At 43.7% G+C, this 25,560-nt stretch overlaps 1 protein-coding gene across 2 annotated transcripts; it reads right to left on the reverse strand.

The window, feature by feature from the left end:
* PLEKHA3 (pleckstrin homology domain containing A3) lies at nucleotides 1-25,360 on the reverse strand. Of its 2 annotated transcripts, XR_011849438.1 has the most exons (9): nucleotides 25,096-25,360; nucleotides 18,487-18,603; nucleotides 16,341-16,496; nucleotides 15,497-15,633; nucleotides 14,000-14,164; nucleotides 12,382-12,425; nucleotides 11,777-11,892; nucleotides 5,761-5,951; nucleotides 5,184-5,318 (listed from the first exon to the last, which is right to left on the reverse strand). XR_011849438.1 is itself a non-coding variant. In XM_072121604.1 (8 exons), the coding sequence occupies exons 1-8, from the start codon at nucleotides 25,133-25,135 to the stop codon at nucleotides 5,191-5,193; spliced, it is 903 nt and encodes a 300-aa protein (XP_071977705.1). In that variant the 5' UTR covers nucleotides 25,136-25,358; the 3' UTR covers nucleotides 1-5,190. The 2 variants fall into 2 exon arrangements, 1 of the variants encoding a protein (XP_071977705.1); XM_072121604.1 differs by lacking the exon at nucleotides 5,761-5,951 and having other exon boundaries at nucleotides 1-5,318; nucleotides 25,096-25,358.
* Nucleotides 25,361-25,560: the final 200 nt, after the last annotated feature.

The following is a 25,560-nucleotide window of genomic DNA, read 5'->3' on the forward strand; positions in this document are numbered from 1 at the left end:
TGTTTTTGTCATTATTCTGCTTTATTCTGCAAACTGCATCATAAAGTGAAAAGAAACAACATATGACACTTTCCAATGGCTCAGATTGACTTGATTTATAGAACATTACAATTCTCACAAGAATTTTCATTTATTTCTCCAAATGCAATAGATTTACTTTTTGGCATCTTTATTGGCAAATAAATCCACATAAATAAAACAAGAATATTTAACGGTTTAATTACCCTTTGGACAATTTTAATCATAAGCCCAAATATACAAACAACCAACAACAAGATGGCCGTCCATTAGCAGCGAATGTACTGATAAATACATATATTTCTTTTGTTTAGTCCAAATTATTTAGATTTCTAGGTGTAGTATCTACAAATTGTTTACAGGGTTTCTATTTTCCACCCTTTGTAATTTATAACATATCCACAGTGCGGGTCCTAGAGGTGGCACCCACCCTATCTTGAGAACGGGGTCTGCTGGCCCCTTACCGGATCCGGGCTGAACATAGTTTTTTTTGTGCATCCATGTCCATTCAAAACTCAGGTCTATGGGAACGACTTTATAGATCTGAATGTGCGAAATACAGAATTCTACATTCAGTCCAGCTCTGGGAAGGGGGCTGCAAATAGGTGCAAGTCTCATGAGTAGGACCTACACATTTCATGTATTTATGACATATCATCTGGATACGTTATAAATACATAAGACGTGAAAACCCCACAAGTAGAGTTGCAAAAATAATAATAATAATCTTTAAAAAATTTTCACCAAAAGCTCTACATTTCACCATCTTCTTATAAAACTTCCAAGGTGGTGCGTCCAATTTAATAGGGAGCAGCTCAGGGGGATTTCAGGTCTCTTGTTCCTTTCAGAGGTCATACACACAGCAATCAGTTATCTAATATCATGTAAATGGGGACAAATGCAATTATTGAGATAAAATACCTTGAATTATTATCCCGGTTGTGGGAGGTTGTATGTTGGAACAGCTAGATCCAGTGTGGTAATACTGTCGCAGCACAGACCTATGCAGTCTTTCCTGACCCAGTGGCATGCTGGACTGCAATATGTGGTTGGCTTGGTGCCTTGTATTGCCGATTACTTCTACAGGGAATATGACAGTCGCATGGAGAAAAAAATAAATAAACCCTTGTATTCCATTCGTGTAAATCTCTTGATGTACATACAGGTATTTTTATCCATTTGACAAAAATGCATTTGAGTTGAAGCAGCTCAACAACAACTTTTTACGACAACAGATCACAAAAATCGGTATAAGTGAGTGCTGTCATAATGAAAAACGAGGTTCATCTTCCTCTATGGAAATAAAAAAATATGTGTAGACAGATTTCACGTCTTGGGAAATAGCGGTGCACTGGTTCTCTTGTGTTACCATTGGTCACATACATACGTGGTATTGGTGGTTATTATAAAAGCAAAAAATACAAGCCGAACACTAAAACTTTTTGTCTAAAGTATACCCTACATTACCTTTTGCTTTCCACAGGTTTACCGGGGTCCTGCAGGCTGGAATATATTGTGTCAATATATAATACAGGTTTTTGTAACAAGGAGTCAATGGGGGTCATTTATCTTATTAGCCCCTCTCTGAGATTTTTTTGTGCCTTTTGAGAGTATTTTTTTGCACCTCATTTGTTTTTATAGGATTTGGCTCTTTGTCAAATGCAGATTTTTTTTTTTAAGAAACTCGTGCGAAAGGCTGAAAAAAAAAAAGGAGCAAAAAATTGTGCAAATACCCAAAAAGTCACTAAGATACAACCTAAAAGGTTGCATTAGACTAAGATCAATCTGCCCCCTTATGGCAGATCTTGAGCTAAACAGATGAGAGCCGAACACAGAATACTAGGCTGAGCACATGGACGGATTGTCCTACATTCAGCACATCTTCAGCTTTAAAATCCACAAACTCCACCCTTGATATTTAATAGGAACTATGCACCACTTCTTGGCAATTGCTTTGCAGATGACAGATAACCAGAACCCAATGAGCCCCATTCATGTGTATGCCTGTTCTGCAGCATGACAAACTTCACATCTGCAACAGAAACCCAGGAGATTGGTCTTGGATTTTCACGATAGGGGGAAGGCTTTTATACCCGATTTCAACAGTTTTTCGGCTTGTCCGACTAAGGGGGCGTGGAATGCGAACAGGGAGTGTGGTCTCCAGAAAAGGGGAGTGGAAGAAAATAAACAATGTGCCAAATATTTTGAGACTTTGTGCCACATTGTCGTGCACAGTTTAGAGACGTTCTATGAAGGTGTAAAGTAGAACACAACAATTTTTAACTGCACCATGATTTAACATAACAGTGATGTGGCACAGCAAAAAACTAGCGTTGTCTGCCTTTGCACTGGCCGTTTCCTTCAAGCAAGTTCTGTCTGCGAAATTTACACCATTTGCTTCAAGGTTTCATGGATAGAAGTCCCTTGTGGGCAATCAGCCATAGTCTAGAAAAGCAATAGTATCCCATAGTTCAGCTTCCTGAAACCCCAACAAAGAGGGAGCAGAAGACAGAAAGGGTTTGTACTAGCATCGGTGGTAATCATGGTAAGAGTTTGATACCACTGTTCCACAGGGAAGAAGGAACTCTTTGTATGATATATGATGCTCAGGGTCCCGTCCTCGGCACTGTGGTTGTCCATGAAACCTGACCAGCACACGGTCTATGATTCACAGACCAACCATGGCATTACGAGTGCAGATCACAGCTACTCTTTTAGGGTAGAAGGGAGTGGGTGGCTTGGCAACATATTGAACTAGTTCTGGGCATCCTTTGGAAGCTTCTATGTTATACTAGATAATTCTTGTAGTAGAAATGTTTAGATGGCCACAAAACTCAGTCAGTACCCATTCCACCACATGGAGGTGATCCCCACTATGGGTGCCATCACCACACCTGTGTAACCACTTTCATTGTTTCCCAATGTGGTTTTAGTCATTCGACTTTTACAGGACGAAACTTGAAAGCTTTTTTTTAATTTTATTTTATTAACCTGTAGAAACCAGGCCTCATATCCAGGGCATCTGGCCACATGACACAAGCACAGTGCAATATGTGTGATGGCATCGTAGTTAGAAGACGGGGTTATGCAGATGCCATATTTATCAATCTGATAATTTGTGTATAAAAACCAAAATGCATTACATCACAATTTTACCAAGGCTGTTAGACAATTTTTGGACATTATACATCTTGAAAGGGGGCACGGCCCAAGTGAAACATTTTGACACAATTATCTGGTGTAAACTAAGCAAATAAATACGAGGTGCAAAGTTAGACTGGATCAGTTTACCATAAGACGCCTTCTTAAATTAGGCGCCGATTAAAACTGTCCGTCTAACGTTTAATAGATCTTCTCCATTATCGTTCATGGAGACAAATTCTTCTTCCAAGTCTACTCAATACTATAGGACTTCTGCTTCAGGGGGAGGGGGCTAGTAAATGACCTATAGTCTATGGTTGTACAAGGTTTGGGGAAATGCTATGAGGCACCCAAAAGACTTCATAGTCTGATATATCCAATACAATTCTCCTCACATTGACATAACAGACATACAGGGCCCCAAACATTGAGCAGAAAGACCACCGGCCCCCACCCTGTGTTTCTGCAATTTTCTTATAGTTACAGATTTGATGGTGGACAGGAGGGCTCATCAGGCATACAGGCCATACTTCAGTGACACGGCACAGTAAGGCAATGTTCAGACCTTACTTTTGCACAACATATATCTGGATCCTACCATCAAGCTGTCACTCTACGCTAAGGACATAGTAGTTGTCAAGTAGTCGTACAGATAAAAGGATTTTTTTTAATAGTAGATTTTCACTTCATGACTACAAGTTTTTTCAATAAAAAAAAACCTTGAATACTTATATGGCTTGTACACAAGATCTTCAAATGTAACTAAACCATTTAACTATTTTTTTTTCAGAAATGACTGATGCAGGTGACAATGATATACTTTGAAAAACATTCATATTTCTCATATTTTGCTTCTTTTTTCTCCTGTAGTGAGCAGTGTTCAGGAAAGCCTTTACAGATCAGTACACAACAGATTATCTCCTATTCTCCAAACCTGGAGAATATATCACTTGATGATGCGGCTTTTTAAGGAGCTGCAGCTTCTCTTAATCGATCAGCGGTATTTGTGTGTACAGAAGAGAAGGCAAATTTATTCTGACTGCTAAAAGCAGGAAGAAAGGGGGAGGCAAGAAAGGGACAAAGGAATATTTTTTTTTTAATAAAGTATATTACAAAGCTTATCTATTATCATCTGCACTACTCAGTTTGGTAAAAGTTTGGTTACCCTTGAAAGTTGTATCCAAAAGTAGGGCCACACAGCGACTGCTGGAAGGATTTCTGGATTGTAAATATTGCACCATTAGTCACAGCATATGACAACCCCATCCGCTACATCTAGGTGTCATGTAAGAGCCGGCAGCATGGTGGCTTTGTGGTTAGCATTACAGCGCTGGGGACCTAGGTTCAAGTCCCAGGGTTAACATCCGGGTCCTCCGGTTTCCTCCCACACTCCAAAACATTGGGGACAGGGGCCACTTTGGCAAGCTCTGTGCAGCGCTGTGTAATCTGTGTGCGCTATATAAATAAAGGAATTATTATAAGAGTGTGGCATTGTCATCCATCTACATTTCAATGTGTAGCATTCCATACATCTGGGCGATCCCTGTGGCCAATGCAGTTGTACCCGTGTATTTGAGAACATGTATGTGGTATGACGCCGTGTGCAATCAGTGTGCCATCCCGGTGGCTTTTTGGCCAAATAACAGAAGGAACACAGAGCACATGTTCATGGTTTGGGTTCCAAAGTGAATAATCCACTAATACACAGAATTCCGATCTCTAACCTGTCAGTCCGTTGCATGTTAAAACAAAACAAAAAAAATAAATTATAATTGCATATTGTACATATGTCATACAGCTGATCACGAATGCACATCCAGACCGTGTAGGGTTCGTAGGAAAATACTTTTGCAAATAAAATGTACAAAGATAAAACTCACTTCAAAGTTCCCTCTTACGGTTTTATATAAAGTGCAGCGAAATCCATCTCAAGGGTCCGACAAATGTTTCATGAAAGTCTGACACGAGCTGCCATTGCATAGCAGGACCTTTACAGAGTATAGAAACACCTAAAAGTTATTCTCTCGAGTTTCAGGAGGAGACCGCGACAGTAGAATCATCGGCGTCAGACGGAGTCCTGGACTTTATTTTGTGGTCTTCTGCGCCGCTCATGAAGGGGAGTCCTCCATTCATTCCTACTCGTGGGCAGTACATGGGCTCTGCAGGAAGTTATACATTAGATATAACCAGAAAACTTACATATTACAAGAATAAAGGCAAAAACTATTTCCAGCACACTTTTATTCTGATCAATCCTAAATGTTTTCAGCATTTCTAGCTCCAGTCATTCACAGAGGACTTTAAGGTGACTGCACACTTAAAGGAAATCAATCCTGATAAACCAGGGACACTTACTCATAGGTGCGGGCACTGTGACTTATATTTGTTATCCATAGGCTCCTTCCTTCTAAAATTATGGTCATGGGCCTGAAGGGCTTTGGGTGGTGTTCCCAGGGCCGCTTCGTGCTGCAGTTTCTCGCCCTCCCCCATGCACCCTCAGCACCTCCCCCCTCCCTCTGCATGATGTAATCTCACTGCAGTACAGGAAGTTTAAAGGACATCTACTACCAGCTTTCCTGATGGTAGAGGATTATAACTTACCTCCTTGTTCTATCCCCACGTTCATCAAACTCCACCTTAATTTATTCACGCCCCGGGCGGTGGCCAGTTGTGACATCACTGGCTCTCTGGGCAGCAAATGTTAACCCATTCAAGACCCGAGCAGAAAGGATGGTTATAAACGCCATGACAGTGACCACCTTCAAACAGTCATATCTCCTGGACCCTGGCACCTAGAAACACACATTTTGATGTCATACTAAACAGGGGAATGTACCTTTAATATGATATTTGGATTGTGTATCCACAACCACAGAACCATAGATATCCACCCTTAAAGTTGTACAAAAACATTTTGATTCTTATGCACATCTTTCTATTTCTGATTGTAACTTTAAGAGTCAATATCTCCGGTTCTATTAATCATCCATACACAAGCCTTACAGTTCCTACAAGTAGTATTCAACCCCCTGCCGATTTAGCAGGTTTGGTTAGAGCCTTCAAACAAGAGCAGGATTTATTAAAAGATGCATAAATCTTACAAACCAAAAAGTTATGTTGCTCAGTTAAATTTTAATAAATTTTAAACATAAAAGTGTGGGTCAATTATTATTCAACCCCTCAAACCACCAGAATTCTGTTTGGTTCCCCTAAAGCAGTGATGGCGAACCTTTTTGAGCCTGAGTGCCCAAACTTCCACCAAAAGCGACTTATTTATTGCAAAGTGCCAGCACAGCAATTTAAGCGGTAATTTATTTCTCCTTGTTCTTTGACAACTTTCAATTGTTCAGCCTCCTAAAGACACCAACCAAGTTGAAAGGAGGAGGGTAAATTCGCCTGTCATTGTAGGAAGATTCTTTGAGTCCTGTCTGGTGAACTTCATACTGGGGAGATGGCCTGGGTGCCCACAGAGAGGGCTCCGAGTGCCGCCTCTGGCACCCGTGCCATAGGTTCGCCACCACTGCCCTAAAGTATTAAGAAGTAGTTCAGGCACAAAGAACAATGAGCTTCATATGTTTGGATTAATTATCTGTTTTTCCAGCCTTTTCTGACTATTTAAGACCCTCCCCAAACTTGTGACCAGCACTCATACATGATCAACATGGGAAAGACAAAGGAGCATTCCAAGGCCATTGGAGAGAAGATCGTGGAGGGTCACAAGGCTGGCAAAACCCTTTCCAAGGAGTTGGGCCTACCTGCCTCCACTGTTGGGAGCATCATCCGGAAGTGGAAGGCTTATGGAAATACTGTTAGCCTTGCACGGCCTGGACAGCCTTTGAAAGTTTCCTCCCGTGCCGAGGCCAGGCTTGTCCGAAGAGTCAAGGCTAACCCAAGGACAACAAGCAAGGAGCTCCAGGAAGATCTCATGGCAGTGGGGACATTGGTTTCAGTCAATACCATAAGTAACGTACTCCACCACAATGGTCTCCGTTCCAGACGAGCATGCAAGGTACCACCTTTACTTTCAAAGTGTCATGTCAAGGCTCGTTTACAGTTTGCTCATGATCACTTGGAGGACTCTGAGACAGGTTCAAGGTTCTCTGGTCTGATGAGACCAAGATCAAGATCTTTGGTGCCAACCACACACGTGAAGTTTGGAGACTGGATGGCACTGCATACGACCCCAAGAATACCATCCCTACAGTCAAGCATGGTGGTGGCAGCATCATGCTGTGTGGCTGCTTCTCAGCCAAGGGGCCTGGCCATCTGGCCGCATCCATGGGAAGATGGATAGCACGGCCTACTTGGAGATTTTGGCCAAGAACCTCCGCTCCTCCATCAAGGATCTTACGATGCATTTCATCTTCCAACAAGACAACGAACCAAAGCACACAGCCAAGAAAACCAAGGCCTGGTTCAAGAGGGAAAAAATCAAGGTGTTGCAGTGGCCTAGTCAGTCTCCTGACCTTAACCCAATTGAAAACTTGTGGAAAGAGCTCAAGATTAAAGACCACATAAGAAACCTAAAGAACCTAGATAACTTGGAGAAGATCTGCCTGGAGGAGTGGGCCAAGATAACTCCAGAGACCTGTGCCGGCCTGATCGGGTCTTATAAAAGACGATTATTAGATGTAATTGCAAACAAGGGTTATTCCACAAAATATTAAACCTAGAGGTTGAATAATAATTGACCCACACTTTTATGTTTAAAATTTATTAAAATTTAACTGAGCAACATAACTTTTTGGTTTGCAAGATTTATGCATCTGTTAATAAATCCTGCTCTTGTTTGAAGTTTGAAGGCTCTAACTTATTTGCTTCTTATCAAACCTGCCAAATCTGCAGGGGGTTGAATACTACTTGTAGGCACTGTATATCATAATAAAGGGAAGACTGTTTATTTGTGTCATTGGTCAAGAAGGGGTTAACCATGAGCATGCACAAGATTGTCACATTCCCTGTGCTGCCAGCTTGCTGCCCAAAGTAAGATTTGATAAGAGAGCCCGGGACATCACCGGCTCTCAGAGCGGTGGCAGCCGCCCCACGGCAAGATTAAATCATATTGCGATGCAGCCTGGTAAGTGCTCTGCAGAGCACCACAGCTTAATTTGTTATGAAATACAAAGTTCTGAGAAATGAAGCTTGGCGAATGCGGGGACTGGACAGGGAGGTAAGTAATTATCATCTACCTTCAGGTAAGCTGATGGTAGATGTCCTTTCAAAACACAGTGGAAGGGAGAAGTGCTCCTGCACAATGTAACAGCCCGTGAAGCAGTAGCACGGAGGGACTCTGAAAAGCTACTGGGGTGGTTCACAGACTCATTAGCATAATTCTAAAAGATGCTTTTAGAAGGAAGGAGGCCATGGATAACAAATATAAGAAGATCACCACAGGCCCGGTGTCTGGATTTTGATGGTAGATTTCCTATAATGTATTACATTGCTGAGCAGCAGCGCATTGTAGTGTATGATATTGAATTTCCATATACAGGCAGTCCCCTGCTTACATACAAGATCGGTAGGTTTGTTCTTAAGTTGAATTTGTATGTAAGTCGGAACTGTATAGTTTATAATTGTAGCTCCAGCCAATTTTTTTGGTCTCTGTGACAATTGGATTTTAAAACTGATTATCATCAGAAACAGAATTAACAATAAAAGCAGACTCCTTTAATAACTGTTACAGCTGATTATTGTAGCCTAAGGCTAAAGTACAGGAAATTACCAATTACCAGAGGTCTGTTTGTAACTATCGTCTGAAAGTCGGGTGTTCTTAAAGGGGTTGTCCGAGAGTTATGAAAAAAAAAACTACAGCCAGCCACGCCTACCCATCCCTATGTACAGCATTGTGTATGGGGGGCCGGAAGGTTGTCTGGTCCGGCCGGAAGCTGAATCCAGCACTGCTCCGGCGGCCATGTTTGGAGCGACAGCAGCGCGGGACACCGGAGGCTGCCGGAAGGTAAGTAGATCTTTAATTTTTTTAAGCAGCCCGCTCCCGGCCACCTTTAGTTTTTTTCATAACTATCGGACAACCCCTTTAAGTAGGGGACCACCTTTATACAGAAATGCCTTTCTGATGCTAGTTTTACATGTATTAGACCAAATACAAAATATTTTATGCAAAGATTCCTGCACAAGCATTTGAGGCTGAAGCTCATTCAAGGGTCAGATTAAAATGAGTCTACCATGTCCTTACAGGGAACCTGTCACCACATTTTCACAAATGCAGCTAGTGACAGGTTCCTATAGAGCCCTATTAAATGGAATTTTTTTTTTAGTGTTTACAATGTTTATAAAATAAAGATCAAGTTTAACCCTTTACAATTGTTTTATTGCTGTTTTAGCTCCTATCACTCAGTGATGTTCAGTGTAAGATTCCAGGGTGTGTGTGTGGCCTCTCTAAGCAGACACTTCATGATCCCTTCAATTCTGTGAGCTGAAAATGTGCTTAGATTATCCGGGTACAAGGTTTATATACACTTTAATTTACTCTCTTAACATTGTATCTGACACATAGAAAGAGAGACAAGACCTATTACACACAATGACAGTCTCCAGCTCTTGCTACAGGTTAGCTACATACACACTATCAGATCTGATGTGCCTCCCCCTCCCTGGATAAATAACTTATCCTGTAGCTTGCAGCTTCTCTTTTCACAAGCTGTATACATGCTGACAGGAAGTCAGTGAGCTCGGTACCGCTATTCAAGGAGAGGGGCTAGGAGTGCAGGGAGGAGAGAGAGAGACAAGCTCTGTAAAGCCTCAGGCAAGATGGCAGCCGACCCTAAAGTCAGAAGTTACAGGGTTGTGTCCAGGGGCAACTGAAATTGTGTACAGCAGGACTGATAGAGACAGGTTGGAATTATCTGAGAAATGCTGTATTTTTGTTAATAAGTCAATTAATCGGTTAAGGACCGGGCCCTTTCCTGTTTTTTCATTTCCATTTTTCACTCCCCACCTTCAAAAATCTATAACTTTTTTATTTTTACATGTAGAGAGCTGTGTGACGGCTTGTTTTCTGCGTAACAAATTGCACTTCATAGTGATGGTATTGAATATTCCCTGCCGTGTACTTAGAAGCGGGAAAAAAATTCCAAATGCAGTGAAAATGGTGAAAAAACGCATTTGCGCCATTTTCTCGTGGGCTTGGATATTACGGCTTTCACGGAGCGGCCCAAATAACATGTCTACTTTATGCTTTGTGTCGGTACGATTACGTGGATACCACATTTGTATAGGTTTTATAATGTTTTCATACATTTGCAAAAATTAAAACCTCCTGTGTAAAATTTTTTTTTTTTAATTTTGCCATCTTCTGGCGCAAATACATTTTTTATACTTTGTTGTACGGAGCTGTGGGTGGTGTCATTTTTTGCGACATTTGATCATATTTTCACTTTTTATAGATTTTTTTAATGTTTTTCAAAATGGCAAAAAAGATGCCATTTTCGACTTTGGGCGCTATTTTCCGTTACGGGGTTAAACGCATTGAAAAACCGTTGATATATTTTGTAAGAGCGGGCATTTTCGAATGTGGCGATACCTAATGTGTTTATGATTTTTACTGTTTATTTATATTTATGTCAGTTCTAGGGAAAGGGGGGGTGATTTGAATTTTTAGGTTTTTTTATTATAATTTTTTTTTTTACTATTTTTCAGACTCCCTAGGGTACTTTAACCCTAGGTTGTCTGATCAATCCTATTATATACTGCCATACTACAATATGGCAGTATATGGGAATTTTCCTCCTCATTTATTACAATGTGCTATCAGCACATTGTAATGAAGGGGTTAAAACGAAGACCCGAGGCTACCATGGAGACGGATCGACGCTCCCTGATGACGTCACGGGGAGTGGCGATCCTAGGCAAGATGGCGGCGCCCATGGACTTCTCCTCCTCTCCATTCTCCATGGAGGCTGCTGTGGTTTCATGTGATCAGATACATACATGGGGTAGACGTTGCAAATGTAACAGGACCTTAGATGATGTAATCCTAGTCACATGACATTAAGTGACCAATGATGTTACAGAGTTCTCTCTCAATGTTCCACACAGCAGAATGTCCCACAAGTGAGACCTATCAATAAGGAACAAGTAGGCAGGGCAATGCAAGTAACATTTAATATGCAGGACTCACATCAGGTTTTAAGGCATTTTAATGATAGTTTTTAATGAGTGGGTGGGTTAATTTGCATGACAGGTTTTCTTTATGCCTATTTCAGCCTATTTTCCCACAGCGTCGGAAAGCACATGATATAGGACACTGTGGAATCCTATGTTTTAGAATTGGAATCTGAATGCCGATGGGCCTCTTGGTGCACTCGTGGAATTGCTCTTGCGATGGAAGCATTGCTGAACCCCTCTGTCAGTGCTGCCCCGTCTGTGTCCGAAGCAGACCTGCCTTCTCCTCCAACCTACATAAGGCTATTCCAATGGAGCCCCCAATATTTTAAAAAAACAATTATCAAAATGAATACTTTTCCCACAAACGTGTCTTCCTGTCTGTCTTATAAGAATGTGAAAAGTGTTACGAAAGTGTCAGATTTAGATCATGTCTGTTATACACCTAAATGCTCAGCAAGATCATAGATGGAAGCTTGAGGTTGGTAATACTTACTGCCAGTGTCCTCCCCTGGTCCATCACCAATTGTTTCGGTATCTGAATAAGCACTTCGCCTGTGGTTAGGCACCCGATGAAACGACGATGAAGACTCCTTTATAGAATAGTTGATCCTATACAGACACATGAAAAGCAAAATAGGTCACCGAGGTGCCAAGTTGCTCTCCTCTAAGACCTCATAATGTTGTTCCTGAGCACTTCTATTATTACAGTTCTATATGCTGCGACTGCAGTTATAACAATTATGCTAATTAGTCTTAGAAAACCTCAGTGTGGCTCGTCTTTTAATTTATTTACCCCCCAGTTCCAATACAAGTTCTGTTCACCGTGCATAGAGCACAGTAAATGTAGTAAATGAATAAATGAAAAGACATGGTGCTCTATTGTTGTATCTTCCATATTTCCCCAGCGCTGTCTACGGGGGACCCACTCAGCGGGCCGCGGCGCCGTCTACGGGGACCCACTTGGCAGGGCCCCATTATAACACAGCTCAAGCTCTGAAAATGAATGTTGGAGTTCTCTATTATCAAGTATGATATCTACTGTATAAAAGGGGTCGTGCCATCTCATGCATTCCCAAACAGCAGATGGATCAGTCTCACCTGTCTGTAGTGTAGTTGCCCGGGTGGCTCATAGATCTCTTCATCTAATGATATAATAAAAAAAAAAAAAAAAAAAAATTATAAATATTTTTTTTCTAGGGGGTAATATTCTTCTTTCTACCCCAGTCATTATACTGCACAAAGGAAATCCCAACTTCCATCTGTGGTTCACCATGTAGTCAGACACTTACTCAGAAGTTTCCCAGTTATCGTATTAGTGATCGTTCTAACACCTTTTAACATTTATTGTATCATTGTATAAATCAGAAGTCCAGTGTTTGTGTAGGTTTCTGGCTATTGTGTGACTTATATTCCACAAGGCTTTTCTCTTTACGGTTTGTATCTAAAATTTGCAGTTAGTTGCAAATTACACTCAGTGGAGGCAGGAGGTGGATGCAATACGCTGCATCCGTCCCCCATAGTCTCCAATGGCATCTGCCGAGTGTATATGTAGCTCAGCAGGAGGGAGCACATAGCTTTCAGAGAGTTTTCATCCAGGGTTTCCAATTAGGCAACTAGGTGTATCTGGCAGGTCACGCCCCTCTAAGCCTCCATATTTTTATGGCAAATTCTTTCAAAATCTCCCCCAATGTCTACAAATGCCTGTATCCACAGTTCTGTAGCTCATGATATTTTCATGGTTCTAGCCGCTATGCTGCCCTAGCGACCTCTCTTACTAGCCTCTAAATATGACTCATCTTAGCTCATTTTCAAAGTACAATTTATTTATTTTTTTAAAGGAAAAAACAAAAGTTGTAACAAAAGATGGAATTGTAGAAAGGACATATCATATCCTACCCGAGGGGACTAGCAGTTTAGTGGTGTAAAATCTGGTGAGTGTGTCTTTAAAGGAAACCTACCACTGCTCGCATGATGAAATCATGTGAGCAGACCACCCGGTAGGCTACTTAATTCTGATGCTGGCACATAGTTTAGTTAGGCTCGGCGAACTTTAGCAAAAAAAAAAAAAAAATTTCCGTACATATGTAAATGAGCCCTCCGGTGCTACCCTACGTCACCTCGGGCTGGCGATGGCTTCCGATGTTTAATTATTCGCGCCTCCTTCATATTACTCGTCCTCCTTCAGGTGCCGAGAGGCGTGCCATTACCAAGCTCTCGGCACTTATCGCGCATGTGCAGACACTAAGTCTCGCACAGTCGGCTGGTAATAAGTGCCGAGAGCTTGGCGACGTCACGGCTCTCGGCACCTGAAGGAGGACGGGTAATATGAAGGAGACAGGAATAATTAATTAAACATCGGAAGCCATCGCCAGCCCGAAGATGACGTAGGGTAGCATTTACATATGTAAGCAAATCGTTTTTTAGCTAAACTAAAGTTCGCCGAGCCTAACTAAACTATGTGTCGGCATCAGCATTAAGTAGCCTACCGGGTGGTCTGATGGCATGATTTCATCATGCGAGCAGTGGTAGGTTTCCTTTAAATCTGTTACTGAACACACCATCAGGGTGCCAGGAGTTATATCCCCTCAGATGAAGTTACGTTACATAGCTGTGTGTCACAAGAAACGTTCCAAGTAGATGTTGATGAATGTTTGAATCACAAGAGATATTGCAGATTTGATTGTGTAAAAGTTACATAATAATTTCGGTATATTACCATCTGTACTGGGGAAGGAGACACCGCAGACACCAGGGACTCATGAGGAGGAAGCTGATACATTTCTGGCTTGAATTTGGCATTTGCTATCTTGACACATTCTTCGAGTGTAGTAATAAAGGTGTTACAGGTTGCGCTGAGCAGAGAAGAGGCTTCATTCATGTTCTGAACATTAAAGGAACATCATCAAGAATCCACAACTCATTTGTATCCAACTTCACAAATCATAAAAACTTCACATAGGGAATTTATAGAAGTACAAGAATGTTCTCCGGCCGCTTATTTATAAAAAGTAGATCATCGGCGCGTCAAAAGTCCTGGGATCACCTCTTATTTCAGATATGAAAGGGAAAATTATACATCAGAATGTCCCATGATGATGGGACGCATCTTTGTAAGCCGCCATATTACATTTTTTAATGTAGCAAATCAAAAAAAGACCAGGATTGTCTCAGAGAGTGAATGATGCAGTTGCAATATCTGTTTTCCCATGTAGGAAAGTTAGGCGCCATCCTGTCTTGCTGATCAGTGGGGGTCTCAGTGCTGCGACCCCCATAGGTCACAAAAACGAGGGGTCCGTCAGACGCTCCTCAGACTAATGGAGTAGATGACCGCTCATGACCGTTCTGCTCCATTAATCTCTATGGAACTGATGGAGATCGCCGAGCACCGTCAGCTCCATAGAGATTAATGGAACAGAACAGCCATGTGCAGCCGTCTGCTCCATTAGTCTGAGGAGCGTTGAGGGGTCCGACGGACCCTTAGTTTTCAAGATCTGCGGGGGGCTCAGCACTGTGACCCGTCGATAGGGCCCAACTTTCCTTTGTGGGAAAACCCCTTTAACAACGGGATACTTCATAGATTCTTATGTGGGTTGATAACAATAGGACCCACCACCTTCAGCTCTGTGTTGAGCACCACACACACAACATGTCACATAGCTGTGTGTCACAAGAAACTTTTCAGGTTGTTGTTGATAACTTTTGAATCACGAGAGATATTGCAGATTTGCTTGTGTCGAGACAATTCCGGTACATTTGCTACATGACCATCTTCCCACTGGAAAAAAGTTGCACTTAGGCTTCTTTCACACACAGATATGGGGGACGTAAATACGGCCGGCGTATATACGTCCCCTATAGCTGGCAATGGGCGCACAACGCTGAAAGGGAGCGGTACGGTGCAGCACACGTGCAGCATCGTACCGCTCCGTAAGCGGGAGAAAGATCCTATCTTTCGCCGGAATACGGCGCAATATATTACTATGGGCTCTGCTCACCCCCTCCTTCTCTCCCTAGCGCTGACATGTGCCGCATGCTATGGTACGGCAGGCACACGTCTGTGTGAATGTAGCCTTAGGCGGTATTGAATTAGGCGGTGTTACAGATGGCAGTCATCTCCAAAAAATAAAATTACAGCCAGGTGATAGGTCATGTCGCCAAATATGAAAATAACAATGAGGAAGAATATGGGAGAATCTGGTAGAGACATTCATACCTCAGCACTGGGTGATGTCTGACTCTCATCATGACTTACAAACTCCTGAATCGTGTGAACTTGCTGCATCAGCAGGTCACAATACAGACGCAGTTCTGACATTTTGGTTTTCAGTGATTCATTGGTTTCATTGATTTCTGCAAAAAAAAGATTACTTTGATGTAAAAACAATGGTCTCCATAACAGAAGCTACACTGGCATCACGGCATCTCACTGGTGCCCTCCAGGAACAGCTCAAGAGTATAAGATAACTGCTTTGTGGCCTCCAAATATACACTACAGGGAGACGTGAACAAAACCTGTGGAACACATATTAGCTGTGGGTGAGAGCCATCTCCACAAACACCATCACACACATGCACACTTGGCACAGTGAAACTGTACATGTGTACATGAGTGGATGATCAACTCCTCAATCATTAATAGATGTAAGCTGACCGATCCTTACTTTCCCCGCATCAGCCTTTGAGGGGAGTAGGCCTACCCCTAAGATGTCAGCTGTACCTGCTGGGTGTATGGGCCTCCCATATACTCCAATGAGATAAAAATTGCATGCAACTTGAAGACACAGTAAGTTACAGTGATGTGGAAGAAGATGTTTGACATCATAAAAGGGAAGTTGTCAGCAACTGGCCTGCGAAACCACTACCAGTATTTTGTAAAACAGGGAATATTTGTGAATACATTGATAACTTATGCTTACCAGTGGGGGAGGGGGGACAAGAGGCACCCCTGTAGAACATGTGTCGATGGGGGCAAAATTTGAAGGGACAAACCTCAAGGAAAATGTTAACCCCAACAGAAACTTCTATGAAAAACTAATAAAAACATGCGAATATCTGACCTTTCTCTTTCCTTGTTCTGTTATCGCTTAGACAGGCCTTAGAGCTTCCCAATGCCACCAGCCACCTCTGGCGCTCTGCTGCATTCACGGCTTTGACATAAAAGTGCTGCTCCCCGGGGATGATCAGCTCCATGCGGGTGTTGTCTGTTGAATGAACTGGGAGTACGGGTCAGTACAATACAGAGAAGGTTTCATTTTAGAACCATAATCTATAGGACACAGATCACACCATGTTCTGCTGCCTTGCTCTTTCTTCATAAACACGAGGTGGCACTCATAGCAAACTTTTTTTGCACCCAAGACAGTCTGCCTTCAAAGTTCACCATAGTCCACATTTCTGCAGTGATCCCCAAATTATCACCTGAATCCAGATGTGAAAGTTGGGACTTTTTTTTTTTTGGAGTCGCTAATTTTTGGAGCAAATCTATGGCTTTCCCTGAACAGGCGTAGAAATTAGCTGAGAACTGATTGAGACTTTTGGAGACTTTTAAAAAGTCCCAAATTTTACTAAAGACGCCGCATGTATTAATAAGGAAAACCGCTAAGATACACCTGAACAGCAGAAAAAGCAAAAAAATTACCCAAAAAACAGACAGACAATGCAATACATGTGCGCCATGAAGCCAAAATCCCTTTTTCTTAATAATGGATTAAATACTTTGGTCAGTTACTATTAGTCATCAAACTCAGAGTGATACTGTACAATCTCTCCTTTACATCAAGCACAGACTAGGACCATGCCAGAACCACTTATCGCTGCAAAGATGGGCGCAAGAGGGAGCATCTAGAGGGAGCAATAGGTCTAATTCTACCAAAAAATAGCTCCCCACCAGTCTTCAGGATCTGTGTGGTACTGCTTCTAAGATGGGTAGGGGGCTGATTCCTAACTACAAGACTCAACTATGCCGAGCAGAGGTTGCACTAACATTTTTCCAGAAGGGTAAAAATACTCCTCTCCCCATTTTTGAGGAGTATTATTACCCGAGGAGGAGTATGAAAATTTCGATAGAACACAGAACACTACACCCAGAACACTACACCCAGAACACTACACCCAGAACACTACACCCAGAACACTACACCCACAATCACACACAGAACACTACACCCACATTGCACACACTCACCCGGCCTTGCTCTTAAGTCCCGTCGGGATCTGCGAGCAGGTAGAGATGGAGCAGGACAGGAGCAGCAGCCCCGCTGTCCACAGGTCTCCCGGGGCCTGCGCTCTCGCTCTGGAGCGCTGCTGACACAGATCACTGTGTCACGTGTCCCGCTGAGCGGCCCGGTGCGCGCTGTGATCGCGCTACAGACATTTACCTCTTTTGCAGCGCGCGCCGGGCCGCTCAGCCTGCGCGCTACAGGGAATAATTGCCAAGCGTAACTTTACACATGGCAATTATTTTGGGGGGTAATGGCGCCTCATCACGCGTCTATGACGCGTGGTGAGGCGTTAATGCGACCTCTGATGCCGAGTTTAAATTGTGCCAAAGTAAAGGGTGTAAGTCTAAGGCCCTTTTTAAACTAATGTACGGGCAACACACGGCCACATTCATTACAATGGGCAACATGGTCATCCATTTACATGGTGTATTGGCCACAGTACAGCAACGTGAGCGAGGCGTTATGTCCCCATTTTCTCCAGTATTTCTGGACGCTCCGTCTATGGGAACGGTTGAACTGTTGCTCACCATATGCTGCAATATATACATGCAGTATCCAGGGATTTGGGGGTTCAAAAAGCTAGTAACATCATTTGCGTTTTATACAGATATGAAAAGGATACAGCGACGGATGAGCACACGCAATTAAAATGTATATATGACCGAATACGTCAGTAAAATTGCATTTTTCAGTCACGTAAGTTGACATGGTTCGGTTATAAATAACATTATTAAAGGGGTTGTCCCAACTATTGAAGTTATTCCCTATCCTGTGGATAGAGGATAACTAGCTGATGGGGGTTCTATCATGTGGACCCTCAAGATGACAAGAACGGGTCCCCTACAGTGCTCCTGCCGCTGCCAGATGTAGGAGTGAACTGGGCCTAACCTGTGGAGTCAGTGATTGCACCTGTGAGGGAGGACCAGAGAGTTCCATAAATTGGGATACAACATTTATAACTTATCAAACTGGGAAACCTTACCTTTAATTTCACACACGGCCATCTTAATACTCCCTTTGCTGCCCTTGCAGACATCATCCTGTGAGTCGTAATACGATAAGATGCCGTTGTCCAATACGAACCACCGCGGCTGCCAACCTGAAATCACAGAGCAATACGTTTTACCAAATGACCATCAAGTCATAGAATAAGAATGTGAGATCAGTATACAGCCATCTGGAAAAGAAAACATATACAGCAACATCTTGGCAGTCCCGCTCAATATACAAAAGGCAGAGGGGGTCATTGATTGTGTACCGGCATAGGATAGCCTCGCCAAGCTCCAGCCTCTAGATATATCTGGCAGTGGCCTGCTCAGCGTTTATTTCCACACCAGGCCCTACCTGACGTAGAAATAAATGCAGACAGCTCATTTACACTTACTAATATTCACTGGCTGCAGCGAATGCGCAGGTGCAGGGACAGGAATGCCCCTCTCCGGCCCACTGCCCTCCAGGAGTGCCCATTCCCCAGTCAGCCGCCCCTGGCCTGGAGGTGGCAGAAAAGGAGAAATAGTGCAGAGTTTGGTTGGGCTAGTCAACAGCCAGGTCGAAGAAGAGTTGTGGTCATGTCAAACTTCTTCCATTTATGTATTATGAAGGCCACTGTGGTCTTAGGAACCTTGAGTGTTGCAGAAATTCTTTTATAACCTTGTCTAGATTTGTGTCTTGCGACAATTCCGTCTCTGAGCTCCCTGGGCAGTTTTAGACTTTATGATTCTAATGTGCTCTTGACATGTACTGTGAGCTGTTTGGTCTTCTATAGACAGATGTGTGCCTTTTCCAATCAAGTAAACTCAGTTTAATTAAACACAGCTGGACTCCAATGAAGGAGTAGATTCATCTAAAGGAGGATCAAAAGGAAATGTACAGTATGAGTTAAATGAGTGTCATAGCAAAGGGTCTGAATACTTATGACCATGTGATATTTCTGTTTATCTTGTTTAAGAAATTAGCAAAAAAAAAAAGGACCCCCGGGTCCTCAATGGATTTCAGAGACTGCACAAGACTTTAAATTAGGTTAGGCATATATTTACAGCATCATAGGTATACATTTTTTGCTACTTCAAGTGACTGAAGAAGAGACGTGACTGGAAAGGATGAACGATCAACCAGTAAAGTCTTGGAAAAGAAAAGCAGGGAGGGAAACTAAAAGGTGCTGTCGTGGTTCAAGAAAAAACACAGTAATCACCAGTGAGTAATTACTTCATCACAATAGCACCCACCAGAGAGAATATAATAGAAGATGATCTTGGGGAGGGAAAGAACCCTTTTCCCAAAGCAAAGTTCCTGAGCTCCCACCACATCCAACCTATATTGCTAGTGGAAAGTAAGTACGTGGGAAGGATTACGTGGCACTATATTCGGCCTATGAAGAGGAGAGTTCCCTAGTGGAGTGCGCCTTTAACCCTACTGAAATGGGTCATAAGCTACAGAAATGACAAGTCTAATCCACATTGAAATCGTACTGGATGAGGCTTTCCTGCTTTTACTCCTACCCCTGTACAGAACAAAAAGGCTATCAGATCTCCAACTAGCTGGCCTTGTTAGGTATTCATCTAAGATACTTCTTACATCCAATTTGTGAAATTCTTCTTCCCTATATGTAGAGGGGTTACTTTTTGGGGACAACTTCTTCGACTTCAGCTGCAGGCACACTGCTTCCTGTAATTTCCCCATCAGTGGAAAATCACCCAGATATGCCCCCTTTATCTTTCTTATGAAGGACGCCATCTCTGCCGCGATCTTTGTAAATATCCTACCAAAGCATAAGGCTCAGGACTGGAGATGTGTCCATACCTCCTCCAGAAGGGGAGGTTTAAACATGAAGCATCTTGATCTTTTAGAGCTTCTCCAACCTGCATCTCTCCTGTCCTTCTGCCTTTAGATAGTGTTGAAACGTCTGGAGGGACGAAAAATCCTCACTTGCAAGCTCTGACTGGGGAACCCTTTTTACCTGTCTGAGGCATTTTTCTGGGATCTTGTCTAAGGCTGACCCAAATAAAAAAAATTTCCTCCGCAGGGGATGCCACACAAATTATTTTTAGACTGAATGAAGCTCATTTACTAAGGGCCCGAATCGCCAGGTTTCCCGAATATTACCGTTTTGCACTGTTTTTCCCTGAATTGCCCCAGGTTTTTGCTGCACGCCATCGGAATGTGTCGCTTGCATGCGTCGGAAATCGGGGGCGTGGCCGTTGGAAAACCCGATGGATTCGGAAAAAACGCAGTGTTTAAAAAAGAATTTGTGTTGCTTAACAAGCACTTACATGCACCGGGAAGAAGAAGGTGAACTCCGGCGGACCTCAGCGCAGCAGCGACACCTGCTGGATATCGGGCGCAAGACCTTAGTGAATCCCGGCAGACACGAATCCACATCGAACAACGCGCCGCGGGATCGCAAATTGACCGGGTAAGTAAATGTGCCCCAATATCTCCACTCCAGCTCTTAAGCCATAGGACTTAGCTAGCCAAATTTGATAAAGCCGAGGACCTTGCTGACAGTCTTAGTGTATGCACCGAAGCATCAGCTAGGAAGGCTGAGACTTTGTGTCAAAATGACATCTCAAAAAAGCTCTTTACTAGGGCTTCCATTTCTTATTTTATCCTGTAACTGTGTAAGCCACATTAATAGATAACAGAGTATACATGTGGCTGCAATAACATCCGATGATTCTCATGTTCTGCATAGAAAGTCATCTGCCTTCTTATCAATGGGGTCTTTAGGAACCTGGAGTCTTCAAAGCTGATTTCCTGGAGACCTTGATATAGCGATATCCATCTTGGGGGCTTTGTCCCAACATTCTGTCACCTTTTCTGCAAAACAATATTTTCTTTTTGTCCCCGGGGAAAAAAAATAAAAAATCTTTTTCTCAGGTCTATTCCATTCTGTTTTGATTAGTGATTAAATATTTTTATGAATTGTAAAGACTTTGCTTTTCCTTTCACCCAGACCCTGAAACATGACATCAAATGGAACGAGATTGTTTCTCGTCCTCAAGGTCCATGAAGGCTCTGAGCAATTTAACCAGATGATCTTCTGCTTCTTCATCAGATTCTGAGACGGTCTCCACTTTGGAATCACCCAAATCTGAGCTATCAGGATCCGTAGATATTCCCAGTAAATCAGAGGAACCGGACGCCCTTTTAGAAGTAGCTTTGACTGTATTTTGCATTTGATCCTATGTTAGCTTTTAGAAGACAAAGAAACTAGCCTGCATCTGGGTTACATCTGTTGTAAGCAAGATTCACATGAAAGCTGGTAGGACGACAACGCACACATTACATTCATAATTCTTAGACTTTATAAGGGGGTTTCTTCCCACGAATATATAATCACACAAGACTTTGTCATTTTAAGGCGAGATTAGGGCCGTGCTCACCAACATAAGGATCTAGGTGTGCATACCGTATTGGTGTTTTAGTTAGCTGTGTTGAGCCCCATCATAAACTTAAAGGGAACCTACCACCACAAATCTACCTATAAAGGTAGATCGGGTGGTAGGTGGATGTAAGGGACGTGAGGAGAGCTCTTTTTAGAGCTAATCCTCACGTCCCCGCTAACTTTTGGGAAACTTTATTGACCGAATATGTAAATTTAGTTATGCGGCTACTGGGGCGTGGAGTAGCCGGCATTAGGCTACACAGCGCGGCTACTCCACGCCCCAGTAGCCACATTACTCCTCCTACCCTGTTGTGTCCGGCTGCGCGCCCTCGTCCGTCATGATGGCGTTCTGCGCATGCGCAGTTGCCGGCTTGTCGGACGAGGGCGCGCAGCTACGAGGAACTGTGCGCCGCACACAACAGGGTAGGAGGAGTAATGTGGCTACTGGGGCGTGGAGTAGCCGCGTGCCGGCTACTCCACGCCCCAGTAGCCGCATAACTAAATTTACATATTCGGTCAATAAAGTTTCCGAAAAGTTAGCGGGGACATGAGGATTAGCTCTAAAAAGAGCTCTCCTCACGTCCCTTAAATCCACCTACCACCCGATCTACCTTTATAGGTAGATTCGTGGTGGTAGGTTCTCTTTAAACATCAAACGCCATCAGGGACAGGAAAGCCACTGAGGAGCATGAGGAGGGGGCTAGAATTTATGGTCCGGGTCTTCCTGTCCCTGGGGACAGCCCTCTTTCTGCTGGGTGCTGTAGTGCTGAAGGGAGGAAATATCTACATTTCAGCTAGGGAAGCAGAATTTTTTTTTTTGATCTTACCAATTGGTTATACTGAAACAAAAAGTGAAAAATTTTAAGGGATCTGAATACTTTCCGTACCCATTGTTTAAAGAGGATGCAGATAAAGAATAAGCGCTTAGTCAGTCTTATCATTAGGCCAGGGGATAAGCAGGTGCTGGCTGGGGGTCTGTACCAGAAGCGATTAGGAGGAGAGGGGTCAATAGATCCCCCCAAATGACCTGAGTGAAAAGAGATGTGCATGCTCAGCCACCACTCCAAGCTTCCTCCAGCACAGCCATAGTCATTAGTCCCATAAAAGTGAATGTAACGCTGCAACATAACAACAAAAGATAAACAGCAATTTTTGTTCGCCCTATTAAAGCAGCAATCCAGATTACTAACCATTTCCTATGATATGGTTTGCAATGTGTGAATGTGGACATATGGCTCACACCATGAACTGCATCTTCCCAGGTTCATGTAACAGCTAATCGGAATAATGACCCCGCTCTGCGCAAATCCAATTATATTATTAACAGGGGAAGCTTATCTTGTGTCCAGGTCAGGGAACTGATGGTCGATATATTCTCTACCTATGACACATGCAGAGAAAGGAAAGATTATGGCGTCTGTCATTGAGGGTCGGGTTCACATCGCTGTTATTTCACCATTTTGGTCCATCAGTTATTGGGAGTCAAAACCTGAACTGGTTAAATACACAGAAAAGGTGCATATTTTTTTTCATTACATTAACTGGTTATGTAAAAAAAAACCTGATACAAAAGCTGTGGTGTGAACTGGCCTTTACAGTGATTATACCACATTTGCATGTTATCCAGAAGCTGATCCCTCAGGGTCTGACTGCTGGGACCTCCACCAATTATGAGAACGGGACCACCAGTAATTTGGAGAACAGTGGTCCGCATTAGTGGGTGGTTGTGCAGGTTGAGCATGTATCCCAACACTCCATTCATAAGTCGGACATTGCTGAGCACAGCGCTTGGGAATTTCCTGCACTTACCTTCCCTGTTTAGGCGAGTTCTGATACTTCTATAATATTTTCATTTTTTTTTTTAAGGCGAAAAATGAGGACATGCTCTATGTATAACAGGTCACTCAGAATGAAAGTGTAATGAATGTACTACAACCTTGTAGTGTTCTGGGAATATGGCCGAAGGCGGATACACACAGACTGCAGCCTATACAAAGCCAAATGGAAATCTGTGGAGAATCCAGATGTAACATATAGATTTCCTTATAGATTCTGCAGCAGAATTCCACACCTTTTCTGCCAACCCGGACATGATCTATTTTTTCATGGATGGAGAATAGCGGGCTACTCTCTTAGCCAATTAAAGCCAAAATACGAACACAAGATGTAGGGGAGTCCCTGCTATTGGGACACATGCATGCTCGGTTTTACATATGTAAAGGAAGTTCAGCAGCAAGGTCGGCTATTAAAGGGCTATGGCCTGTTTGGAAATTTGGAGGGCATTCAGCTGGCATGGAGAATGGCGAGTCCTAAGAGGAAGCTGGCATGTGCTTAACCATTTATGATCCTGTGTAGACTAGACGACCTCTGATCTGTGATGACAGGAATCTATTATTGCTGAGAAGTACAGGTGTACAGAGTCTATGGGGGAGCTCTGTATCTGGCACATGGTGCGGCCGCTGGGCAAAACTGCGTCAGTTCCCATCTGGCGTAAAAACCTCCTAACAACGATTTCCGGGTTTTTAAACATTATGCAGGGACGGGCACACTCGCGCCTGCACAACTTCGAGTGTGAAGCCGGCCAGTTTGAAGTTGCGCAGGCGCGAGTGTGCCCGAAGGCTCGGTGACGTCACCGGCACTTCCTAATCAGGCGCATGCACGGTCACATGCATGGTGCACACACAGTACGCGGCGCACACACAGACGCACAGTACGCGGCGCACACACAGACGCACAGTACGCGGCGCACACACAGACGCACAGTACGCGGCGCACACACAGACGCACAGCACGCGGCGCACACACAGACGCACAGCACGCGGCACACACATACGCACAGCACGCGGCACACACATACGCACAGCACACGGCACACACATACGCACAGTACACGGCACACACATACGCACAGTACACGGCACACACATACGCACAGTACACGGCACACACATACGCACAGTACACGGCACACACATACGCACAGTACACGGCACACACATACGCACAGTACACGGCACACACATACGCACAGTACACGGCACACACATACGCACAGTACACGTCACACACATACGCACATTACACGGCACACACATACGCACAGTATACAGCACACACATACGCACATTACACGGCACACACATACGCACAGTACACAGCACACACATACGCACAGTATACAGCCGCCATCCATCTGTCAGCACGGACCTGTGATGTAATTGGTCCACTTGTAGAGCGCTCCTTCCATGTCTGCTCCGGGTCAGTGCGGGCTCATGGCTCTCTAGACGCCGGGCGGCTCATGCTGGTGGCGGGGATGCTCGGGCGTACACCCCGGGCACTGCGCCTGCTTCCTCCATGCAGACAGCTGAGCGCTGCCTCCTCCTCCCGTCACTGCGCTGCCCCTGCACGGCCGCCGATATACATTGGAGCGGCTGCTGCTGCTGGGTGTAATGACGCGGCGTCACGTGGTGTGCAGCGGTCACATGACCTCTGTTTGTATTTCTGTTTTCCTTCCTCGTCAGTGCGGGGAGGAGGTGTGAGGAGGCTGCACTACTGACCGTCACCTCGCGGGGGCGCCGGCTGTGCAGGGAGTCCATATCCTACACGCAGCTTCCACTGGGGTTAATGTAGCCAGGGGCAGACTGCCTTAGGCCCTAGGCCAGTGATGGCGAA

Source organism: Engystomops pustulosus, chromosome 8, assembly GCF_040894005.1.
Source record: "Engystomops pustulosus chromosome 8, aEngPut4.maternal, whole genome shotgun sequence".
Classification (NCBI taxonomy): domain Eukaryota; kingdom Metazoa; phylum Chordata; class Amphibia; order Anura; family Leptodactylidae; genus Engystomops; species Engystomops pustulosus.

Bases quoted from the DNA above. Each gene is read 5' to 3' on its own strand.
- PLEKHA3 (XM_072121604.1), bottom strand. From the start codon at position 25,135: ATGGAAGGAGCGCTCTACAAGTGGACCAATTACATCACAG. The intron at 15,634-16,340 runs GTCAGATATTCG...TTTTTTTTGCAG, and splicing joins CAGAACAAGGAAAGAGAAAG to AAATCAATGAAACCAATGAA. The intron at 11,893-12,381 runs GTGAGACTGATC...GTGTCTGTATAG, and splicing joins GGCAACTACACTACAGACAG to GATCAACTATTCTATAAAGG.